This window comes from Rhinoderma darwinii, chromosome 4 (assembly GCF_050947455.1).
Source record: "Rhinoderma darwinii isolate aRhiDar2 chromosome 4, aRhiDar2.hap1, whole genome shotgun sequence".
NCBI classification, from domain to species: Eukaryota; Metazoa; Chordata; class Amphibia; order Anura; family Rhinodermatidae; genus Rhinoderma; species Rhinoderma darwinii.
In genome coordinates, this window is record NC_134690.1 from 154673445 (window position 1) to 154692710 (window position 19266).

Sequence of the window (19266 nt, forward strand, 5' to 3'; positions counted from 1 at the left end):
TGAAGACTTCATCGGGTGTTATCCCTTTGAAGTGGTCTTCTGGTAGAAGGTATATCACTTGAAGGCTTCATCGGGTGTTATCCCTTTGAAGTGGACTTCTAGTGGTCGGTATATCACTTGAGGGCTTCATCGGGTGTTATCCCCTTGAAGTGGACTTCTAGTGGTTGGAGCCATCTGCAGAGGTGAACGGTGCTTCCGAGCTGGTTTACGGCTGGAGGTAATTGGTGGTTTGCAGATGGCTAATTCGGTGTGTTCTTTAAAAAGGAATATCTGAAGGGGCTTCAAGGACTTCCTCTGCTCGGGTTAATGTTAACGTTAAATTGTTATTTACGATTCTGACCCATGTTGGGTCATGTGAATTATTAGGAGGAATTCTCTGGTGGATTCCTAACTAGTTATCCGAATGTTTCGGATTTAAATTGTTTTTATAAAACTGTGAAATTAATAAACGGCTGCTGTGGCCATTTCACATCCAACCTCGGTGTCATGTGTCTTTACTAAAGTGGGGGTGGTGGGATAGTATGGTCTAAGGTTAACACACGACTCTACTTAGGCAGGTCATGACTCTGGCAAATCCAAACTGTGTGAACAGAGCCTCATTCTGGATGCTTTCAAATTTTGACCATGAAAATTCTGGACCATTGGGTGATTCTGTATTAAAATTGAGTTTAAAGCTTCATTATGGACCATTTGGTGTATGTTTAACTCCTTGCCGCACGAGGACGCAACTGTACGTGCTGGCGAGTGGTTACTTCCAGCACTAGAACGTACAGTTACTGATCCATTCCTCGTGCACACTGTCAGTGACAGTGTGTACTGGGAATCGGGAAGTTCAGCTGTCCCCGGCAGCTGACACATCCCTTTCACCGGCAATAAACATATAATAGCGGTCCAATGGTGGCGATCGATGAGATCGGTGAATCTGTACAGATCCACCAATCACATTATATCTACGCTTAAAAGCGTTCCAGGTACTTGTAGTTAGGTCCGGGAACAGTAACCACAATGTCCCGCCCCTGCCCCATGTCACCGGCAACTGACCAATAGCAGTGGTCCATTGCTGGCAATTTCTGTGATTGGTGCGTCTGTTCAGACCCACCAATCACAGTGCGTTTTTCACCCAGGGCGGGTGAAAAATAACTGTCACTCTGATCTCTTAGTAGGTAAAGTGAAGTAGAAGACATAGAGCCTGTGCCATTTTATCTGCCCCTCAGATTGTTAAAAACAGTATTAACCCCTTCCACGCCCCTCATTTCCAGCAAAAAAGTGCCGTGTCTGCAAAAAAAGCATACCTCCCAACTTTCAAGTATCGCAAAGAGGGACTCCCATAGAGGACATACACGAAGAGTGATGCAAGACAGAGCATGTGGACTTTGGCCGCCTTAATCCATCAAGGACGTTTAGTCATAGTATAGCATTGACAAAGTACTGGCAGCATGGTTGTGGCTATAGGCACTTACATTGGTTATAGCGATGTAGTAGCATAACTACCAACGTTCACGTATCGCAAAGTGGGACAATTCTTTTTCCTTTTACGCCACTCCTCTAACCCCGCCCAAACACCGCCCATATACACCTGGTTTAGCCCACACCGTATCATGCTCCCATAGTGCCTCCCCACAGTATAATGCCCCGATAGAACCCCCACACTGTATAATACCCCTATAGCTGCCCCCCATACTGTATAATACCCATAGCTGCCCCCAAACAGTATAATGCCAAATAGCTGCCCGACACAGTATAACACCCCATAGTGCCTCCCACACAGTATAATGCCAAATAGCTGCCCCCACATGGTATAATGCCCCATACATTATAGTGCCTCCATAATTGCCCCATACAGTATAAGCCAACACAGATGCCCCATACAGTACAATGCCCACACAGATGTCCCCATACAGTGTAATGCCTCATAGCTGTCCCCATACAGCATAACGCTCCCATAGCTGCCTCCATACAGTATAATGCCCACACAGATGCCCCCATACAGTATACTGCCCCATTGTGGGTGCCACAGTGCCAATTGTAGATTGTGCCCATATACCACCATTGCTCACATAGTGCTACAGTGCCCACATAGTGCCACAGTGCCCACTTGACATAGTGCCACAGTGCCCACATAGTGCCACAGTGCTCAAATATAATGTGCCAGTGCCCACATATAAAGTGCCAGTGCCCACATAGTGCCACAGTGCCCATGTAGATAGTGCCACCCCCTGTAGATAGCTCCATTGGGGCTCCCTCTAGGAGCGGAATTGTCGGCCAGAGCGTCGGCCACTCTGTGGCCAGGGATTCTGCACCAGGAGGAGCCACTAACTTCACTGCCCATATATGGACAGGGACATCAGGGGCACCCTCTAGGAGGGGAACCCCTGGCCAGAGCATCGGCAACGCTCTGGCCAGGAATTCTGCTCCAGGAGTAGCCGCTGACATCACTGTCTATATGTCGATAGTGATACCAGGGGCTTCTCCAGGAGTAGAGTCCGGGTTTGGGTGGACAAGTGTCGCACTCATATATGGTATCCTTTCGTATACACCCTATTTGCAAACCTCCCAACCATTCCGGATTCCGGGCGGTGTCCTGCTGTCCCAGGAGGCCGGTGGTATGTCCCGATTTCAACTGTATCTGCGTCCTCGGCAAAAGAAATTTAAGTTGTAAATTTCACCTCTACTTTGCTTTACTTCCTGTGAAACACCTAAAGGGTTAAGGAACTTTCTAAATGTTGTTTTGAATACTTTGAGGGATGCAGTTTTAAAAATGGGGTGATTTGGGAGTTTTTCTTGAAATTGCTGCTAAATTTCTGCTAAAGTTATAAGCCTTGTAATGTCCTAGAAAAATAAAAAGGCGTTCAAAAATTGATGCAAACATAAAGTAGACATATGGAAAATGTTAAATAGTAAATGGCGTGGTTATCATAAATAAATGTGTTTTTCACAAATAAATACTGAATTTATCGACCAAATTTTTCCACTAACATAAAGTACAATATGTCATGAGAAAACAATCTCAGAATCGCTTGGATAGGTAAAAGCATTCAAAAGTTATTACCACATAAAGTAACACATGTCAGATTTTAAAAAAAACGGCTGTGTCTAAAAGGCCAAAACACGCTGTGTCCTGAAGGTTTAAAGGAAAATTATGGTATGATGTTCTAGTGCAATATAGATTTTTATAAATTCAGCTGCTGCAAAGATGAAAAATGTGCAGTCAATAGCACCAGAAATTGTAACCATGCTGTATGTGCAGAATAACACATAGAATACAAACGCCTTTCTATGTAAAGTGTGGACTAAACATAATGGGATTTGTTATCAGCATTTACGCACGAGAATATTATCGGACAAGACAGCGTCTTATCTCATCCCCACGGATGTTTTGCTTTTAGAAGGAGAATATGTAGTCTGAAGCTGTTTCAGCAGATCCCGTGAGTGCTATGCATTAGGCTTGACGTGAAAGGCAGAATGTGTTATTTTCCACTAGGAGCGGAATAGAACCCACAGTGGTTTCATGTAAAGGTAAGTGCACAATTTCAATCTTAATTATTACCAGACTGATGAAAAATGCGGCTGGTTTACGAGTACTATTTTACCGAAAACGACTCCTTCCATATGGGCATTTGTTTTTTAACCTCCTTCTGGATCAACTGGGGTAAAACAAATCCCTTGGATGAACTTGATGGACACATTTCTTTTTTCAACCGTACTATGTAACTATGTCATATATGTGTTTTTCTGAATTTTCCTACTCCATTTATTGTCTTGGAGCTCGATGGTAGTGATGTGACTGCTGAACTATAGATTATATATCTGTACAAAACAAACTGATGGTTCTAACGTTCATATTATTATAATAGATTATCTGGAAAATATAAGTAGGGCTATTATACACTTAGTGGGCAGCTTATTTTTAGTACCTGCTTAAAGAGATATTGCCATCTTAAGCATTCATGGCAGACTGCAGCCCCTAATGTTCACACGGGGTCTTTTGCCGAGTTTTTTGACGCGGAAACCGCGTCGCAAAACTCGGCAGAAACGGCCCGAGAACGCCTCCCATTGATTTCAATGGGAGGCGTCGGCGTCTTTTTCCCGCGAGCAGTAAAACTGCCTCGCGGGAAAAAGAAGCGACATGCCCTATCTTCGGGCGCTTCCGCCTCCGACCTCCCATTGACTTCAATGGGAGGCAGGAGAAAGCGTGTTTTATGCCCGCGGCGCTCAATGGCCGCGGGCGAAAAACGGCGCGATAATTGCTATTCACACGGAGTATTTTGGGGGAGGAATATCTGCCTCAAAATTCCGTTTGGAGCTTTGAGGCAGATATTCCTCCCCCAAAATACTCCGTGTGAACATAGCCTAATAGTTCTCTAAGAATCCACTAGTAACTGGGAGACATGGAATTCATTACCTTAGTCCCTAACATACAATCTGATTGACAGTACGAATCTTCTTTAGGCTGTGTTCACATGACCTATTTTCTGACGTAAACGAGGCGTATTATGCCTCGTTTTACGTCTGAAAATAGGGCTACAATACGTCGGCAAACATATGCCCATTCATTTGAATGGGTTTGCCGACGTACCGTGCAGACGACCTGTCATTTACGCGTCGTCGTTTGACAGCTGTCAAACTACGACGCGTAAATTGACTGCCTCGGCAAAGAAGTGCAGGACACTTCTTTGCAACGTAATTTGAGCCGTTCTTCATGGAAGTCAATGAAGAGCAGCTCAAGATTACAGGCGTCAAAGACGCCTCGCATAATGCGAGGAGGAGCTTTTATGTCTGAAACGACGCAGCTGTTTTCTCCTGAAAACAGTCTGTCATTTCAGACGTAAAAGCCTGCTACCGTGTGCACATACCCTTAGAGGGGACAGTGGGCACCTTTACCTTCTAGGCTCCTGTGCAACTGCATATATGGTATTTCAGCCCATGCCTGCACCTATGAGGCATTTATGACATATACTGTGGGAATACCACTTTAACACTTTTTTGGGCCACCTTTTGTTGCAATGTCTGGCATTGTGTATATATACTTGGAGGCTGAGATCTGACTTGGTCAGTAATTCATATTATCTATTGCATTTATGTTTGCTTGTAACAACCCCCCCCCCCCCCCATCAGCACCAGAATCAGGGTTGCCATCCACCTGTATATTCACAGACCGCTCCTAACAATAGACCACTTTATTCCAGTTTCTGTGATACCGTAAAAACAAATAAATCTGTGGTTATTTTGAATCTGGAGGAACCGTAAACGCAGCTATTGTGTTCATGTGTCTGACCAATAAATAAAAAATAATTGTCTTTCTGATTTTTAGCTAAGTTCTTCACGACAAATACAATAAGGCTATGTTCACACAGGACGGATGCCCTGGTCCTCGCAGGGAAATTCCAGCCGAAAAACCGCACCAAATTGTCCACTGCGGAAAACAGCAGGTAAAAAAAAAAAAGCCTATACTTACCCGTAAATGGCGACACGTCCCTCTGATGACATTCTGCAGCCCGGTCTCCTGGGATGATGTTTCTTCCCATGTGAACGCTGCAGCATGATTGCGTGATTGCATAGAGATCTGGGTAAGTATAATCTTTTTCCTTTTTCTGAGTTGCGATTATTGCCACGGAATTCGCAGCTTTTCCGCCACAAAAATTGCAACAGTTGCTATTTGTTGCAGGTTTTACCTCTCCATTGAATTCAATGGGGAAAACTTGCACTGCAGGTCAATTTATGAACGTTTTCTGAGTGGATTTGAAAATGCCTCCCATTGATTTCAATGGGAGTCGGAGGCGTTTTTTCCCGCGAGCGGAAAAACTGTCTCGCGGGAAAATGAAGCGACATGCCCTGTTTTCGGGCGTTTTGACATCAATGGGAGGCAGAAAAAAGCGGTTTTGCGACGTTTTTTGCCTGCGGTGCTCAATGGCCATGGTTGAAAAACGTCGCAAAAGAGAGGCAAATGGCGTGCAGGCAGATCAAAATCTGACTCAAAATTCCAGATGGATTTTGAGGCAGAATTTTCTGCCTGCAAAAAACTCTGTGTGAACAGGGCCTTACACTATGTTGCGAAAAATCGGCAGTATTTACTCTACGTGTGGACATACCCTAGGGCAGGGGTGTCAAACTAATTTTCACCGAGGACCATATCAGCCTTATGGTTGCCTTCAAAGGGCCGATTTTAATTGTAAGACTGTATAAATGTAAGTGTATGTGCACACGACCTCTTTTCAGATGTAATGGAGACGTTTTACGCCTCGAATTACGCCTGAAAAGACAGCTTCAATACGTCAGCAAACATCTGCCCATTGCTTGCTGATTCAGGTTTTTACATGCAGCGGACTTTACGGACACAGGCATTTTTCCTGGCATGCTTGAAGTTCTATTGAGAAGCCTATGGAGAAAAAAAAACACCAAAAAGAAACACTATATCTAGAGCAGGCTGCGTTTTGATAAAATTCCACCGACACCAAAAGCACCACAAAGCAAAACGCTGTGTTTACAGACTTTTCATATTTCACTGTAAACTTTAAACTAACATCTGGCCGCAGCGTTTTATACACCCCCCCAAAAAAGCTAAAAAATAAAAACAGAGGGTATGTTCACACGCTTAAAGTAAAAACGGCTGTAAAGCATGGAGTTGTTTTCAAGAGAAATCAGCCTCTGATTTTCAGCCGTTTTTAAAGTATCAAATGTTTTTGATGCGTTTTTTGGAGCCGTTTTTGGAGCTGTTTTTTCTATTAACACAATGAAAAACAGCTCAAAAAATGGCTCAAGAAGTGACATGCCCTTCTCTTTACGAGCCGTTTTTTTACGGGCCGTTTCTTCAAATGGCCGTGTAAAAAAAACAAAACGCCCGGTCTGACCGATACGCCGTTTTTCCCATTGAAATCAATGGGCAGATTTTTTGAGGCGTTCAGCTTCCGTTTTTTTTAGGCATTTTTCAAGGAGTTTACGCCCCGAAAAACGCCTGAAAATAAGCCGTGTCAACATACCCTAAGAAAGGTTGGCAATCCTCTTTCACATTCACCTACTTTGTATCTATTCACATGTTGCGCCTGGATTTTGCTGTGAAAACAGCGACGTGTGAATAGACCCTTATGCTTTCCAGTTATGTGATGTCAGCAATACCTGCAAAATAACTACTGAAAATAAAATATTCTAATGCTTATGAACTAAGTGTATGTCCCATCATTTGTGTCCCATTATCTCAATTAGTGTGCACAGTCCATTTAATAGTGTGGGGTGCCAAAGGTGTATTTACATGATGCGGCTTTGGCATCGCTGTAAAATCTGTGTACAAAATCGAGGCAAAATCATAAATTGTCGCAGTTTAGTGATCCGTTCTTTGCCTGTGCGATTTTTACAGGTGAATCATGTAAAGCAAATGTTTTTCATCTCTCAAAACCTTGCGAATGAAAACTGTGAAACCGCATGCCGGTTTGGCACAATTTTTTATGTGTTTTTTATTGCCCGGTTAAAAACGTCTCATGTAAATGCACCCTCAAGGTACAAATCCTGTTTGCCCTATAGGATGAATATATCAACTATATTATTAGAGAGTAGATTATTTTGAGCTCTTTTTGTAGAGCAATATACATTGTCTGTCTATTTATCTAGTTTTTTTATATTGTTTCATTTATATAATGTGGTTGCTAAGTAAAAATTAGAAAATCGTATGAAATTGTTATTCAAATCAATAAAAAATGGAATGATCCCCCATCAAGTTGTACCCTATTGTATAGACTTGTGGACATTCCTCGGGTAGGACAATGGCCACAAATGTGTCATGCCTAAGTTTTTTTTTCTCTATAAATTACTACAGACTCCAAAGATATTAGAAATACTAATGGCATTGAAGATCCCTGTGGAGAATGACGTGCTATTATGTTCCTATAGAAAAAAAATGGTGTGGGATGTTCCTTTGATAGTGAATGTGAAATGTGTGGCACTCACGTTTGTACGTCATACGCATTAACTGATTTTGGTGCTGATGTAAATTACAGTGAAAGAAACCATAGAGCCGGCAGTGACCGGTTAATGCTCTGGATTTTGATATATTTAGCCAAATTATATCCCACTGTATGGCATACAGTGGAATACGTCGCCCGGGTAATGGCCCAGGGGAAACTCCTGAAGTCACTGTCCATGAATGGCAGTGACGTCTGGAGCTTTCCCAGTGCTGGAGCCTTCTACTAGCACTCTGCCCAGAGACTATGACGCTGTTCCTGATGTCCATGTCCGTAAAGTGACGTCAGAAGCTTTGCAAAGCCTGAGTACACGGTCAGAGCGTCGGCATCGCTCTGGCCAGGGATTCCGGCCCTGGAGAATCCCCTGACGTCACTTTATATAGTGATGTCAGGAGTTTTCATGGATGTCAGGAGCTTTCAGTGATGTCAGGAGCTTTCCCAGGGAAAAAAGTCCACGGGTAGAGCACTTGTGATGCTCTGCCTGGGGACTCCGGCATTGGGAAGCTCCTGACATCACTGTCCACACACTAATGTCAGGAACAGTGGCGGATTAAGTAGACCATAGGCCCTGGGCTGTTCCACAAACTTGGGCCCCCTTCCCCACCGCTGCTCTGCCGTGTCTATAGTTATCACCGCCTTTTTGTGTGAGTATTGACAAATGGTTGTTACGATTCCCCTTGTCAAAGGGCTGTGTCCCTACATACTGACAGTCTCCAACCATCGCTGACAGTATAACACTGTGTAGGGACACTTCCTCTGGACAATGGGAATGGTAACGCACATTTGTCTATTAGTCCTGGGTACATGTCAGGAGAGGGGACAGATCCCCTATAGATCCAGTGACTGACAGGTGACGTCTTCTCTGATGGGAGCAGTTTTCTTTTCTTCTCCATCTGATGCAGACCGTTATGGCGACTTCTCCTGATGAGACATCTTTACCCATCACTTCTCCAGCCATTTCCAGCCTCTATAGAAACACACAAATTTAGACACCAAGGCCGAGGACCATATATTAAAGGGGTTGTCCGGGTACAGACCGTTTTTTATACTGATGACCTATCGATGTGCCTGGACAACCCCTTTTACTCAGACAAATAAATTTGGACCCCAGACTAGATCATAGAATACATACAGACCCCAGACCTTCTAAACTATTGCAGTCCCCAGATCAGATCCCCCTAAACAAATACAGACCCCAGAACAAGCACCCTGAATAAATACAGGGGCTCAAACCGGACCCCTAAATACAGGCCCCAGACCAGACCCCCTAAACTAATTCAGACCCCTAAATGAAGACCCCTAAACTAATACAGACCCCTAAATACAGACCCCATAAACTAATACAGACCACATACCAGACCCCTAAATACAGACCCCAGACAAGACCCCTAAATACAGACCCCAGACCAGACCCTCTTAATACAGACACCAGACCTCAAACTAATACAGACCCCCTAAATACAGACCCCAGACCTGACCCCTACACTAATAATCACCAAAAGACCTGACTCCCTTAAGTAATACAGACCCCAGACCAGACCCCCTATTCTAATACAGACCCCAGGCCAGACCCCTAAATACAGATCCCTAAATAAAGACCTTAGAACAGGCCCCCTAAATAGAACCTATAAACTAATACAGACCCCAAACAAGACCCCCTAAATGCACACCCCAGACCTCAAACTAATGAAGGTGCGCCACGCCCCCGGCACTCGACATTGCGTGCTGGGAGCGCCTGGGCCCTACAGCCGAAGTCGCAGGCAACCCCACGAGCTTCGTTACCTGCTTCTCCAACCAGCCGGGATCCCTCTCAGCAGCAACGACTCGGAGCTGTTCGACAATCCGGTCGAACGACGCCATCATGTGCAGGTGAGGAAGCAGACACGATTATTGGGTGTTCACCTTCCCGCTGCTTCTCGTGCACTAAAGAAAACAGCGGGAAGATGTGCCTACATTTACTCCTCCCCTTAAGCTACTCCCAATCCTCCTCTTCCTCTCTCTCCCTCCCAGCCTAGACTATTAAATTAAAGACCCCTCATTAACCCTTTCCCTTACTCCCTCCTATGCATGTCATGGAGACCTCATTTCCCATTGGGTGGCAGTACGGCCTCCTCTTAAAGAGCATATATATGCAAAATTGCAGTGAAATAGATAATTGGAAAAGACATCAACAAATGTTGTGTTAATACAAAAGTGTCCTCAAATACAAAATAATAAGATGTCAGGATGAGTAATGATAAATTTGCAACATGGTGCATTGTAATCAGATGTTGCTAATCTGCGTTTCACTGCGTCAATACCCATATTGTGACTAATTGATGTATAAAGGGACACTACATCGAAGGACACAAAACTTTTTTTTCTCCATGTAGGTATATTGTCGGGGTAACAAAAAACATGTATGCATTTTGACTACCTCCGGTTTTAATTGGAGTTGAGCCGCGATGTAGCTGGCACCATCTTGTCCGTTACACGGTAAATGGTTTCCGTTTGATGATCCATGTACATGAAAATGGGATATGGGTTTTCTATGGACCTGGATTGCGTATACCACTGTCCACAAAAGTGTGGGTCAGGGTTCTAATTTCCACGTATGGACTATGATAATATTGAAATACACATTAAATATTAATATAAATGAAATACTCACTCACACTGCAGCATGATTTTTTGCTCCCCATCATTACCATCAAATAATCTGATAGGATCTTGTCCACTTTATTTCCCCTTTATAGCCAGGTGAAAACTATGCAAACATTACTGGACAAATAACACGGTGAAATAAATATACATATTGGCTCTTCAGTGTTTGCTTATGATGAGATCATGAATTCTGATATCACCGGTTCAACAGTTTACTGACGGAAAATGTTGAATACGATGTTAGATTCAGAATTGTCTCGCCTGATTGCAAGGCATGCGCAGTTGCTGATAGCGGCTATTTGGTTGCATAGCAACAGTAAACTTCAGGGTCTTGTGCCCGGACATGCACACTAGCGTACGGAGGACGCTACACAGTCCGAACATGCACACTAATGTCCGGAGGATGCGACACAGACTTAGGAAACGATAACGGTGCTGTTATATTTGGTGCCCGATATTTAAATAACCCCCTGAACTGTCAATGGGGCGTTTACTGGCAAGGCGGCATGTTACTATGAGTGACACTGTCCAATCAGATATGGACAGTGTTACAGAAAGAGCGAGGATAGAGGAGAGAGTGTGCGCGAGCACGCGCGCACGCTCTCACTCTTCAGCTTTCAAGATCAGTCTTCTGCCAAACTGGTAAGGGGGCGTGTCACTGCTACAGACAGTGTAAGAGCTGTGGAGAGGAGAGTGCGCATGCTCACTCTCATCTCTTCAGCTCTTGCGAGAGATCACTCTTCTACATTGTCTGCCGAACTGGCAAGGGAGCCTGTCACTGCTACGGACAGTGTAAGAGCTGGGGAGCGCTTGCACTGTCCGTAGCAGAGACACGCCCCCTTGCCAGTCCGGCAGACAAAGTACAAGACTGATCTCTCGCAAGAGCTGAAGAGATGAGAGCGCGCATGCACGCTCTCCTCTCCACAGCTCTTACACTATCCATAGCAGTGACACGCCCCCTTACAAGTTCGGCAGAAGACTGATCTTGAAAGCTGAAGAGTGAGAGAGTGTGCGCGCGCTCGCGCACACCCTCTCCTCTATCCTCGCTCTTGCTGTAACACTGTCCATATCAGATTGGACAGTGTCACAGCCATAGTAACACGCCCCCTTGCCAGTACTCGTGCCATTGACAGTTCAGGGGGTTATTTAAATATCGGGCACCAAATATAACGGCACTGATATCTAAGTAACGGAGGAGGGTAGAGAAAAAATGTAAAGTGCCCCAGGGTTTGTGCAGCCCTGCCCATTACATGGCTGCACTCAGCTGCACATGCATGGGAAGGTGAAAGGTTCTCTTTAATGATGATAATTCCATAAATGAGACTCATGCCTTATATACCACTTGTGTTGATGTATCACTATGCTTGAGAAAGGTCCCAGGGTGGGACTGAAATGTTGCACTGCTATGTTGACTGAATAAACCACTTTTATATCTTCTATTGGAGTACTGCAAAATGTCATCAAAATTTTTATTTTTAACCTGTCATTTTGTACCTGTCATATTAACACTTTGCAGCCATATATGCTTATTTCATTTTTTTGGATTTTGCTAAAAACTTTATTAAACTTATTTTGACATATTTTAAATAATCACAGTAGATTGCTTGCACAATACACTGCAATACACTGCAATACTTATATATTGAGGTTTGTTGTGCTTTTTTAATTTTCCTTCTTAGGGCTTAATAGGATTACAAACATGGCAGACCTGTTTAGCGGCTGCTACAGGGCCCGCGGCATGAGGGGGCCCGTGCCGAAAGCTGGCACGGCCCCCACATACCTGGAGGCTTTGCTAGCAGCTGCTATGGCTGCTACAGTGGTAGCGACACCACATTCAATAGTCGTCCTTCGGATGCAGATACTATTGAACACTATGACAGAGCAGGGTGGTATCTCCCTGCTCTGCCATAGGCTACTGTATACAGTGGCGTAGCTATAGGGGTCGCAACGGTCGTAATTGCGACCGGGCACTCGTAGCCACACAGCGCTCACCGCACTGGTCCTGCTTCTTGAATGCTGGAGCAAGGAGCTGACAGCTCCATGCTCCAGCATTCACTCTGCCGTGAACGGCTCGGCGCAGGCAGGCGCAATTTAGTGACGTCATCGCCTGTCTGCGCCGAGTCACTCACAGCACAGACGGGAGGAGAAGGATCCTCCACCCATCGTGGGAACAGGGATAGGTAAGTAATTATGTTATTATTTTTCTTTTAGGCACTATGGGGCATTATACTGGGTAGGGAAGGGGGGCTGATATGGTGGCAGCTATAGGAGCATTATCCTGTATGGGCGATATTATACTGTAGGGGCAGCTATGGGGGCATTATACAGTGGGGATTGCTATGGGGGCATTATACAGTATGGGACATTATACTGTGAGGGCAGCTATGAGGGCATTATACTGTGGGGACAGTGTAATGTCGCCTGCCGGTGGTGTCCATGGTGCAACAGGACCATTTCTTCCGGTATTCCCTTGTTCTGCTCCTCTGACAGCTATGGGGGCATTATACTGTGGGGACAGCTATGGGGGCATTATACTGTGGGGACAGCTATGGGGGCATTATACTGTATGGGGCATCTGTGTGGACATTATACTGTATGCAGGCATTATACTGTATGGTGGCAGCTATGGGGGTATTATACTGTGTGGGCTGAATCGGGTGTGTATGAGCGGGGATTGGGTGGGATTAGATGCGTGGCTTAAAAGAAAAAAAATTGTCTACATGTGGGGGCTGTATAGCACTGTCTACAGGGGGGCTTTATAGCACTGTCTACAGGGGGGCTGTATAGCACGGTCTACATGGGGGGCTGTATAGCACTCTCTACAGGGGGGTTGTATAGCACTGTCTACAGGGGTCTGTATAGCACTGTCACTGTCCACGCTTGCTCTGCTGTAACTACCACAGAAACATTAACGAAGTGCAGAGATTGTGAATAGACATCCCGTGGAATGTCTATTCACTGTCTAAGCACTTCAGTATCGTTAATGTGTTTGTATAAGACAGCACATACTGATCTAAAAGGATCCCTATGTGCTGAGGAAATGAATGGAAAGAAGTGTATGACGCTGATTGGTCACTGATTGGTCAGCATCTTACACTCCTCTGTACAACGCCCACTTGGTCAATAGTAAAACACGCCCAGTTGTCCATTGAGAAACTCATTAGCATAAAGCTAAAATCGCTAATAACGTGGTGAAAATAGATCGTTTTTTTAAATAAAAAGCATTACTGTCACCTACATTATAGCGCCGATCTCCTTAAGTAGGAGATAGGGCACTTATAATCTGGTGACAGATCCTCTTTAACTAACAGTTTTTTATGCCATAATTCCTGAAACAGCAGAACTTTTTCAGTTTTCTGGAATTCTTTTTTTTTTTTAATACTAGATCTACAATGTAATTTGTTTGATATAAACAAAAATTTGTATAAATATGAGTGTGTAATGCCTAATTTCTTTTTTTCTTTTTAAAGAAATAAAAATGCATTTGATTATGCTTCTTCTGGCTTTACTTGGAGCAGTTGAATGTACTACTACAAACTGCAAAAATGTGTATGACTGCCCCAAAGATAACCAGGAAGTCTTCATGAAGGAAACCATCACTGAGATCCCTAAAACCATTAGCAAAAAAATAACTGAGATTTTCTTAGTGCAGACTGGAATTTCGACCATCCGAAAAGATGCATTCAATTACATGACTCATTTGGAAAAAGTATTCTTCATGAATAATAAAATTAGCTCAATAGAAGTTGGTGCCTTTGATAACCTACAAAACCTTGTAGAACTTGAGATATCAGGCAATGCAGATTTGAATGAACTTAAGGCTGGAGTCTTCAGCAAACTTAGCAGTCTGAAGAAGCTGGTTCTTAAATACAACAACATTAGTTCTTTGGATCAAGCTATTTTTGATGACCTGCACAATTTAGAAGAGCTCTACATAAACTTGAACCAGTTACCTAGTTTTCCTCCAGGTATATTTAATACCCTTGGAAAACTCAGAACCCTGCACCTAGCAAAAAATAAATTGACTATTTTACCTGAAGACATATTTAGTAAATTACCCAAGCTAAGAATCCTTCGTCTCTATGAAAATAAGCTCACTGAACTTCCTCAAGGTTTGGTGAATAGCAACCAAGAATTGACTGAATTCAATATAAATTGCAACAAAATAAAACTGTGGCCCAAAAACTTTTTGGCTAATTCAAAAAATCTTGATAAATTGATTTTGGATGGAAATCTATTAGAAAATCTTCCAGATCAAATGCTATTTGGGCTAAGTAAAATAAAGCAGCTCAAAATGAACGCAAATAAGCTGCAGAAGCTTCCAGATGCGATAAGTGATGGTAATATAGTTACGGAACTTGATCTGAGCCAGAATGAAATAACTGATATTCCACTTACAGCATTGAATAATTTCAAGTCTTTGAAAAAATTGATTATTTCTTCAAACCAGATCATTATGCTAAGCAAGGAAATATTTTCTGGTCTTGGTAAATTAACAGAGCTTAATGTGGAAAATAATAATCTTAGCAGTTTACAAGATGACGTATTCTCATCTCTCCCAGAGTTGAAGACACTTAGACTTAATAAAAACAAGTTTACCAGCATGCCTGTTGGACCAATTGAGTCCATCCCTAAACTCACTAGTTTATATTTAAAAGATAATCCTTGGGCTTGTGACTGTAACCTTCAAGATTTTTACATCTGGATAAATGACAACAACGCAAAAGTAAAAGACATTAATACAATATTGTGTGCATCACCAGATAACCTCAAAGGACAAGTCATCATCTCTCTAAAGTTTGATGATTTAATTTGCTTAACAACGCCAAGGACAACACTAGAAACAACCACCAAAGCAGCCATTATCACAACTTCTCCAACTGCTATCCTCATAACAACTCAGCAGGATCCTACTTTAAAGCCCCAAACAACTCTAATGCATACAACACTTAAAACAACGGTTCCTCACACCACTCTTCTGCCAACTACAACTCAAGCATCTACTCTTATGTCAACCACTGATCTTATGCAAACCACAAAATTTACAACAACAGAGCTTACAACTCCATATTTTACAACTTTCGGGGTTTCAACACTTCAAAAAACAACTTTTGTGCAAACAACCTTAGGAGTCACAACACCACAAATGACAACTAATATGGCAACCACAAAAAATACAACCCCACAACCTACTACAACTATAAAAGTAACAACACCCCAAGAAACAACCTTTATGACAACTACAACCATGGAAGTCACAAATCCAAAAGCTACAACAATCATGGCAAGCACAATACTCACAACCACGCAACCTACAACAGTAAAACTAACAACACTGCAAGAAACAACATCTCTGCCTCCCACCAGTGCAGAATCTACAGCTCTTCAAAAGACAACTACAATTATGGGAATAACAAGCAATCATCAAGTCATATCAACTGCCCATACTACACATCTTAAAACAACATATGAAGCATCTACAACAGCTGGCAAGACCACAACAGTTACTGGCAGCACCATTATGCCAACTTACACACCAGAGGCTTTTACATCTACAATCGCAAGCACTCTATGGGAGCTAACCAGTCTCTTTACTACACTGAAGATGACAACCGATGTCTCTTCTACTAAAATAACATCTACATGTATGCCAACAACAGATATTTCTACACAAGGTGCCTCTTTACCGGCAACGGTCTTTCTGATGCAAACCATTTCTACAGATAGTGCTTTGAGTACTGTCTCAACAACAGAGATCATCAATAAGAATCACACATCCATAATGCCTTCATCAGTCCAACCACAATTAAAAGACAGAAGTTTTCTCCTTAAATTTAGAATTGATCACTGTCAGTTTTTATTTGTCTCCTACCTAACTTTACTGTGTATTGAAATCTGTACTACAATCTTTTTGATAACATTTTCTTACACTCTACACAAATCTATACGTAGTGTAAAGATACCGGTACGCCCGGTACAACTGGTTTATATGCATAGCAAAAAGGAGAAGACATAGGTATTCTTAGATTTTATTAAGTAATAATATTATACGATGGTGGGATCAAAGGAACCACAAAACTTCCCACTGAAAGACTGTAAAGTCAGCATTGTTTTCTTAGAACAGAATGCATTTTCTCTGTACTGATGAGGACTAACAAGCCTGGAGGTGGTATATGCAGGTTGTAATAAATGTCTATATAATTCTGGACTGTGTCTGTGCTATACACCAAAGGTTCTCAGTCAGCCACAAGAGCTAAGAGGAATAATTGGCATTTGCAAGGTTCTACCGACTATCCATAAAGGTATCCATACACATAGGATAGATGTAGTTTGGCTGACAGCTATCTCCTCCACCCCAACCTTTCCCAGCGTCTTATCTCCCTGTCCCTGCTGAAATGACACTTCATGGCACCCAAACACATTAGATTGTCAGCAGCTGCTATCGATAAAGGCTGAGTCCGACAACATTAATTTAATTTGCATTAACTGCTGTAGATCTAGAATAAATACCTGGTTTCTGGAACTTGTGATAAATGTGATGATATACAAATACCTTAAACATTTTTGTTGCATCATGCTATGTTTAGTGTCTAACATTTAAAGAAATTCAGGACATAGAAGAATTTATGGTGATAGAAAAAACTCAAAAATTATTTGACACAGACAATGTTTCACAATAGCATGATAATAAACTGTTTATGGTATGTAAAAATGAAATGTATATTGTGTAAACAAAATTATATTGTGTGACAAAATCATACAACCTGCTTCACACTTTGTACAGTATAATGTTCTAAGTAATTGTCTTATATAATTGTCAGCTTCGGGACAAGCTCTTTTATGGCAGCCCTTCTCCCCTACTATTTTCTTTCTATTATGACACATGCTGTCTACGGCATCATGGGCATAAAACCCCATCTCCTTTATGAGTCTTTTGCAGTAACATCGTTGAGGCAGCTAGTGGTAATGCAGTATTTTTAAGACACAACGCTAAAGTCAGACACATCACCAGGACAGGCCCTCATTGGTAGAGCATTCTGGGAACATACAATGCAGCCACCCAGTGGTCTCATCTACTGCATAATGTCATATGAAGTAGTATATTAACAACAGGCTGCTATCTGCCAACCACAGTGCTCTACTCCCCTTTTACCAAAAAAGGGACCATTATTATATGTTAACGTATGTATGTATGTATGTATGTATGTATGTATGTATGTATGTATGTATGTATGTAATGACTGTACATGTGTGTGCATATCCTGTATGCATTAAGTGTGCTTATGTGTATTTGCATGTATGTAGGAAGCAGGGGTGTAACTAGGAAAGACTGGGCCCCATATCAAACTTTTGACTGCCCCCCCCCACAACCAATGCCCCCTACCCCCACAACCCCCACCTTCCCAGCAATGAACACAGTCAGCCCATGCAGATAGTGCCACACTGCCAACTGTAGATAGTGCATCCGTGCCCACTGTAGATAGTGCCACACTGCCCCCTGTAGATAGTGCCAAACACCACCTTGTAGAAAGTGCTACACACCTCCCCTTGTAGATGCTGCCGCGCACCCAACCAGTAGATAGTGCCATACACCCCCCTTTGTAGATAGTGCCACACTTCCTTGCTGTAGATAGTGCCGCACATTCCCCTGTAGATAGTGCCTCACACAGCCCGCTGTAGATAGGGCCATACACAGCCCACTGTAGATGGTGCCACACACAACCCCCTGTAGAGAGTGCCACACACAGCTCCTTGTAGATAGTGCTACACGCTGCCCTCTGTAGATAGTGCCACACCACCCTTGTAGATAATGCCACACATTGCCCCTGTAGATAGTGCCACACACTCCCAATTGTAGAAAGTGCCACACACACCCTGTAAATAGTACTACATCCCCCTTGTAGATCGTGTCACACACCTGACCTGTAGATAGTGCCACACCCCCGGTAGATTGTGCCACACTCCCTTGTAGATAGTGCTACACCCCATTGTAGATAGTGCCACACACAGCCCCCTGTAGATAGTGCCACACAACCCACTGTAAATAGTTCCACACCCCCCTTGAAGATAGTGAAATACACTCATGCTTGTAGATAGTGCCACACCCTCTTTGTAGATAGTGCCACACTCCCAGGTTTGTAGATAGTGTCACACCTCCCTTGTAAATAGTGCCACACATACCCCCTTGTAGATAGTGCCACACACACTCTCCTTTGTAGATAGTGCCACATACCCCTTCTTGCAGATAGTGCCACACCCCCTTGTAGATAGATAGTGCCACATACTGCCCCTTGTAGATAGTGCCACGCCCCCCATAGATAGTGTCAACCAACCCCCCTTGTAGATAGTGCCACACACAGCCCCCTGTAGATAGTGCCACACCCCCTTGTACTCCTACCTGATGCAGGGAATGTCTGGTAAATTCAAGCCTACTAGGATGCAAATGACTGCACTGCTCCACTATTTCATATGGGGAGGCACCCACCGACTACAACTCACATGATATTGCACTCACACAGCGTGGCTCCTGCCTTAGACCGCAATAAGCTGCACGCCCCCAGACTATCATCCACAGCTAGTGTTTTCACTTTACACCGTAGCTCCAAAGTTCACTCTCAGCAGCTCTATCTCCAGTTAAGTTCCTCCTCTTTTGCCCAAGCACTGATCAACA

The 19266-nt window shown here is 43.3% G+C and overlaps 1 protein-coding gene across 1 annotated transcript in view; it reads left to right on the forward strand.

Annotated features, from left to right (window-relative positions):
• The window catches only part of LOC142760471 (uncharacterized), a 51079-nt gene extending 34281 nt beyond the window's left edge, over window positions 1-16798 (forward strand). Inside the window, exons 3-4 of the mRNA XM_075863663.1 lie at window positions 10688-10691; window positions 14066-16798. Of these exons, the coding sequence (XP_075719778.1) occupies window positions 10688-10691; window positions 14066-16611 (2550 nt within the window). The 3' untranslated portion in view covers window positions 16612-16798. The remainder of the gene's footprint in view (window positions 1-10687; window positions 10692-14065) is intronic.
• The last annotated feature ends 2468 nt before the right edge of the window (window positions 16799-19266 follow it).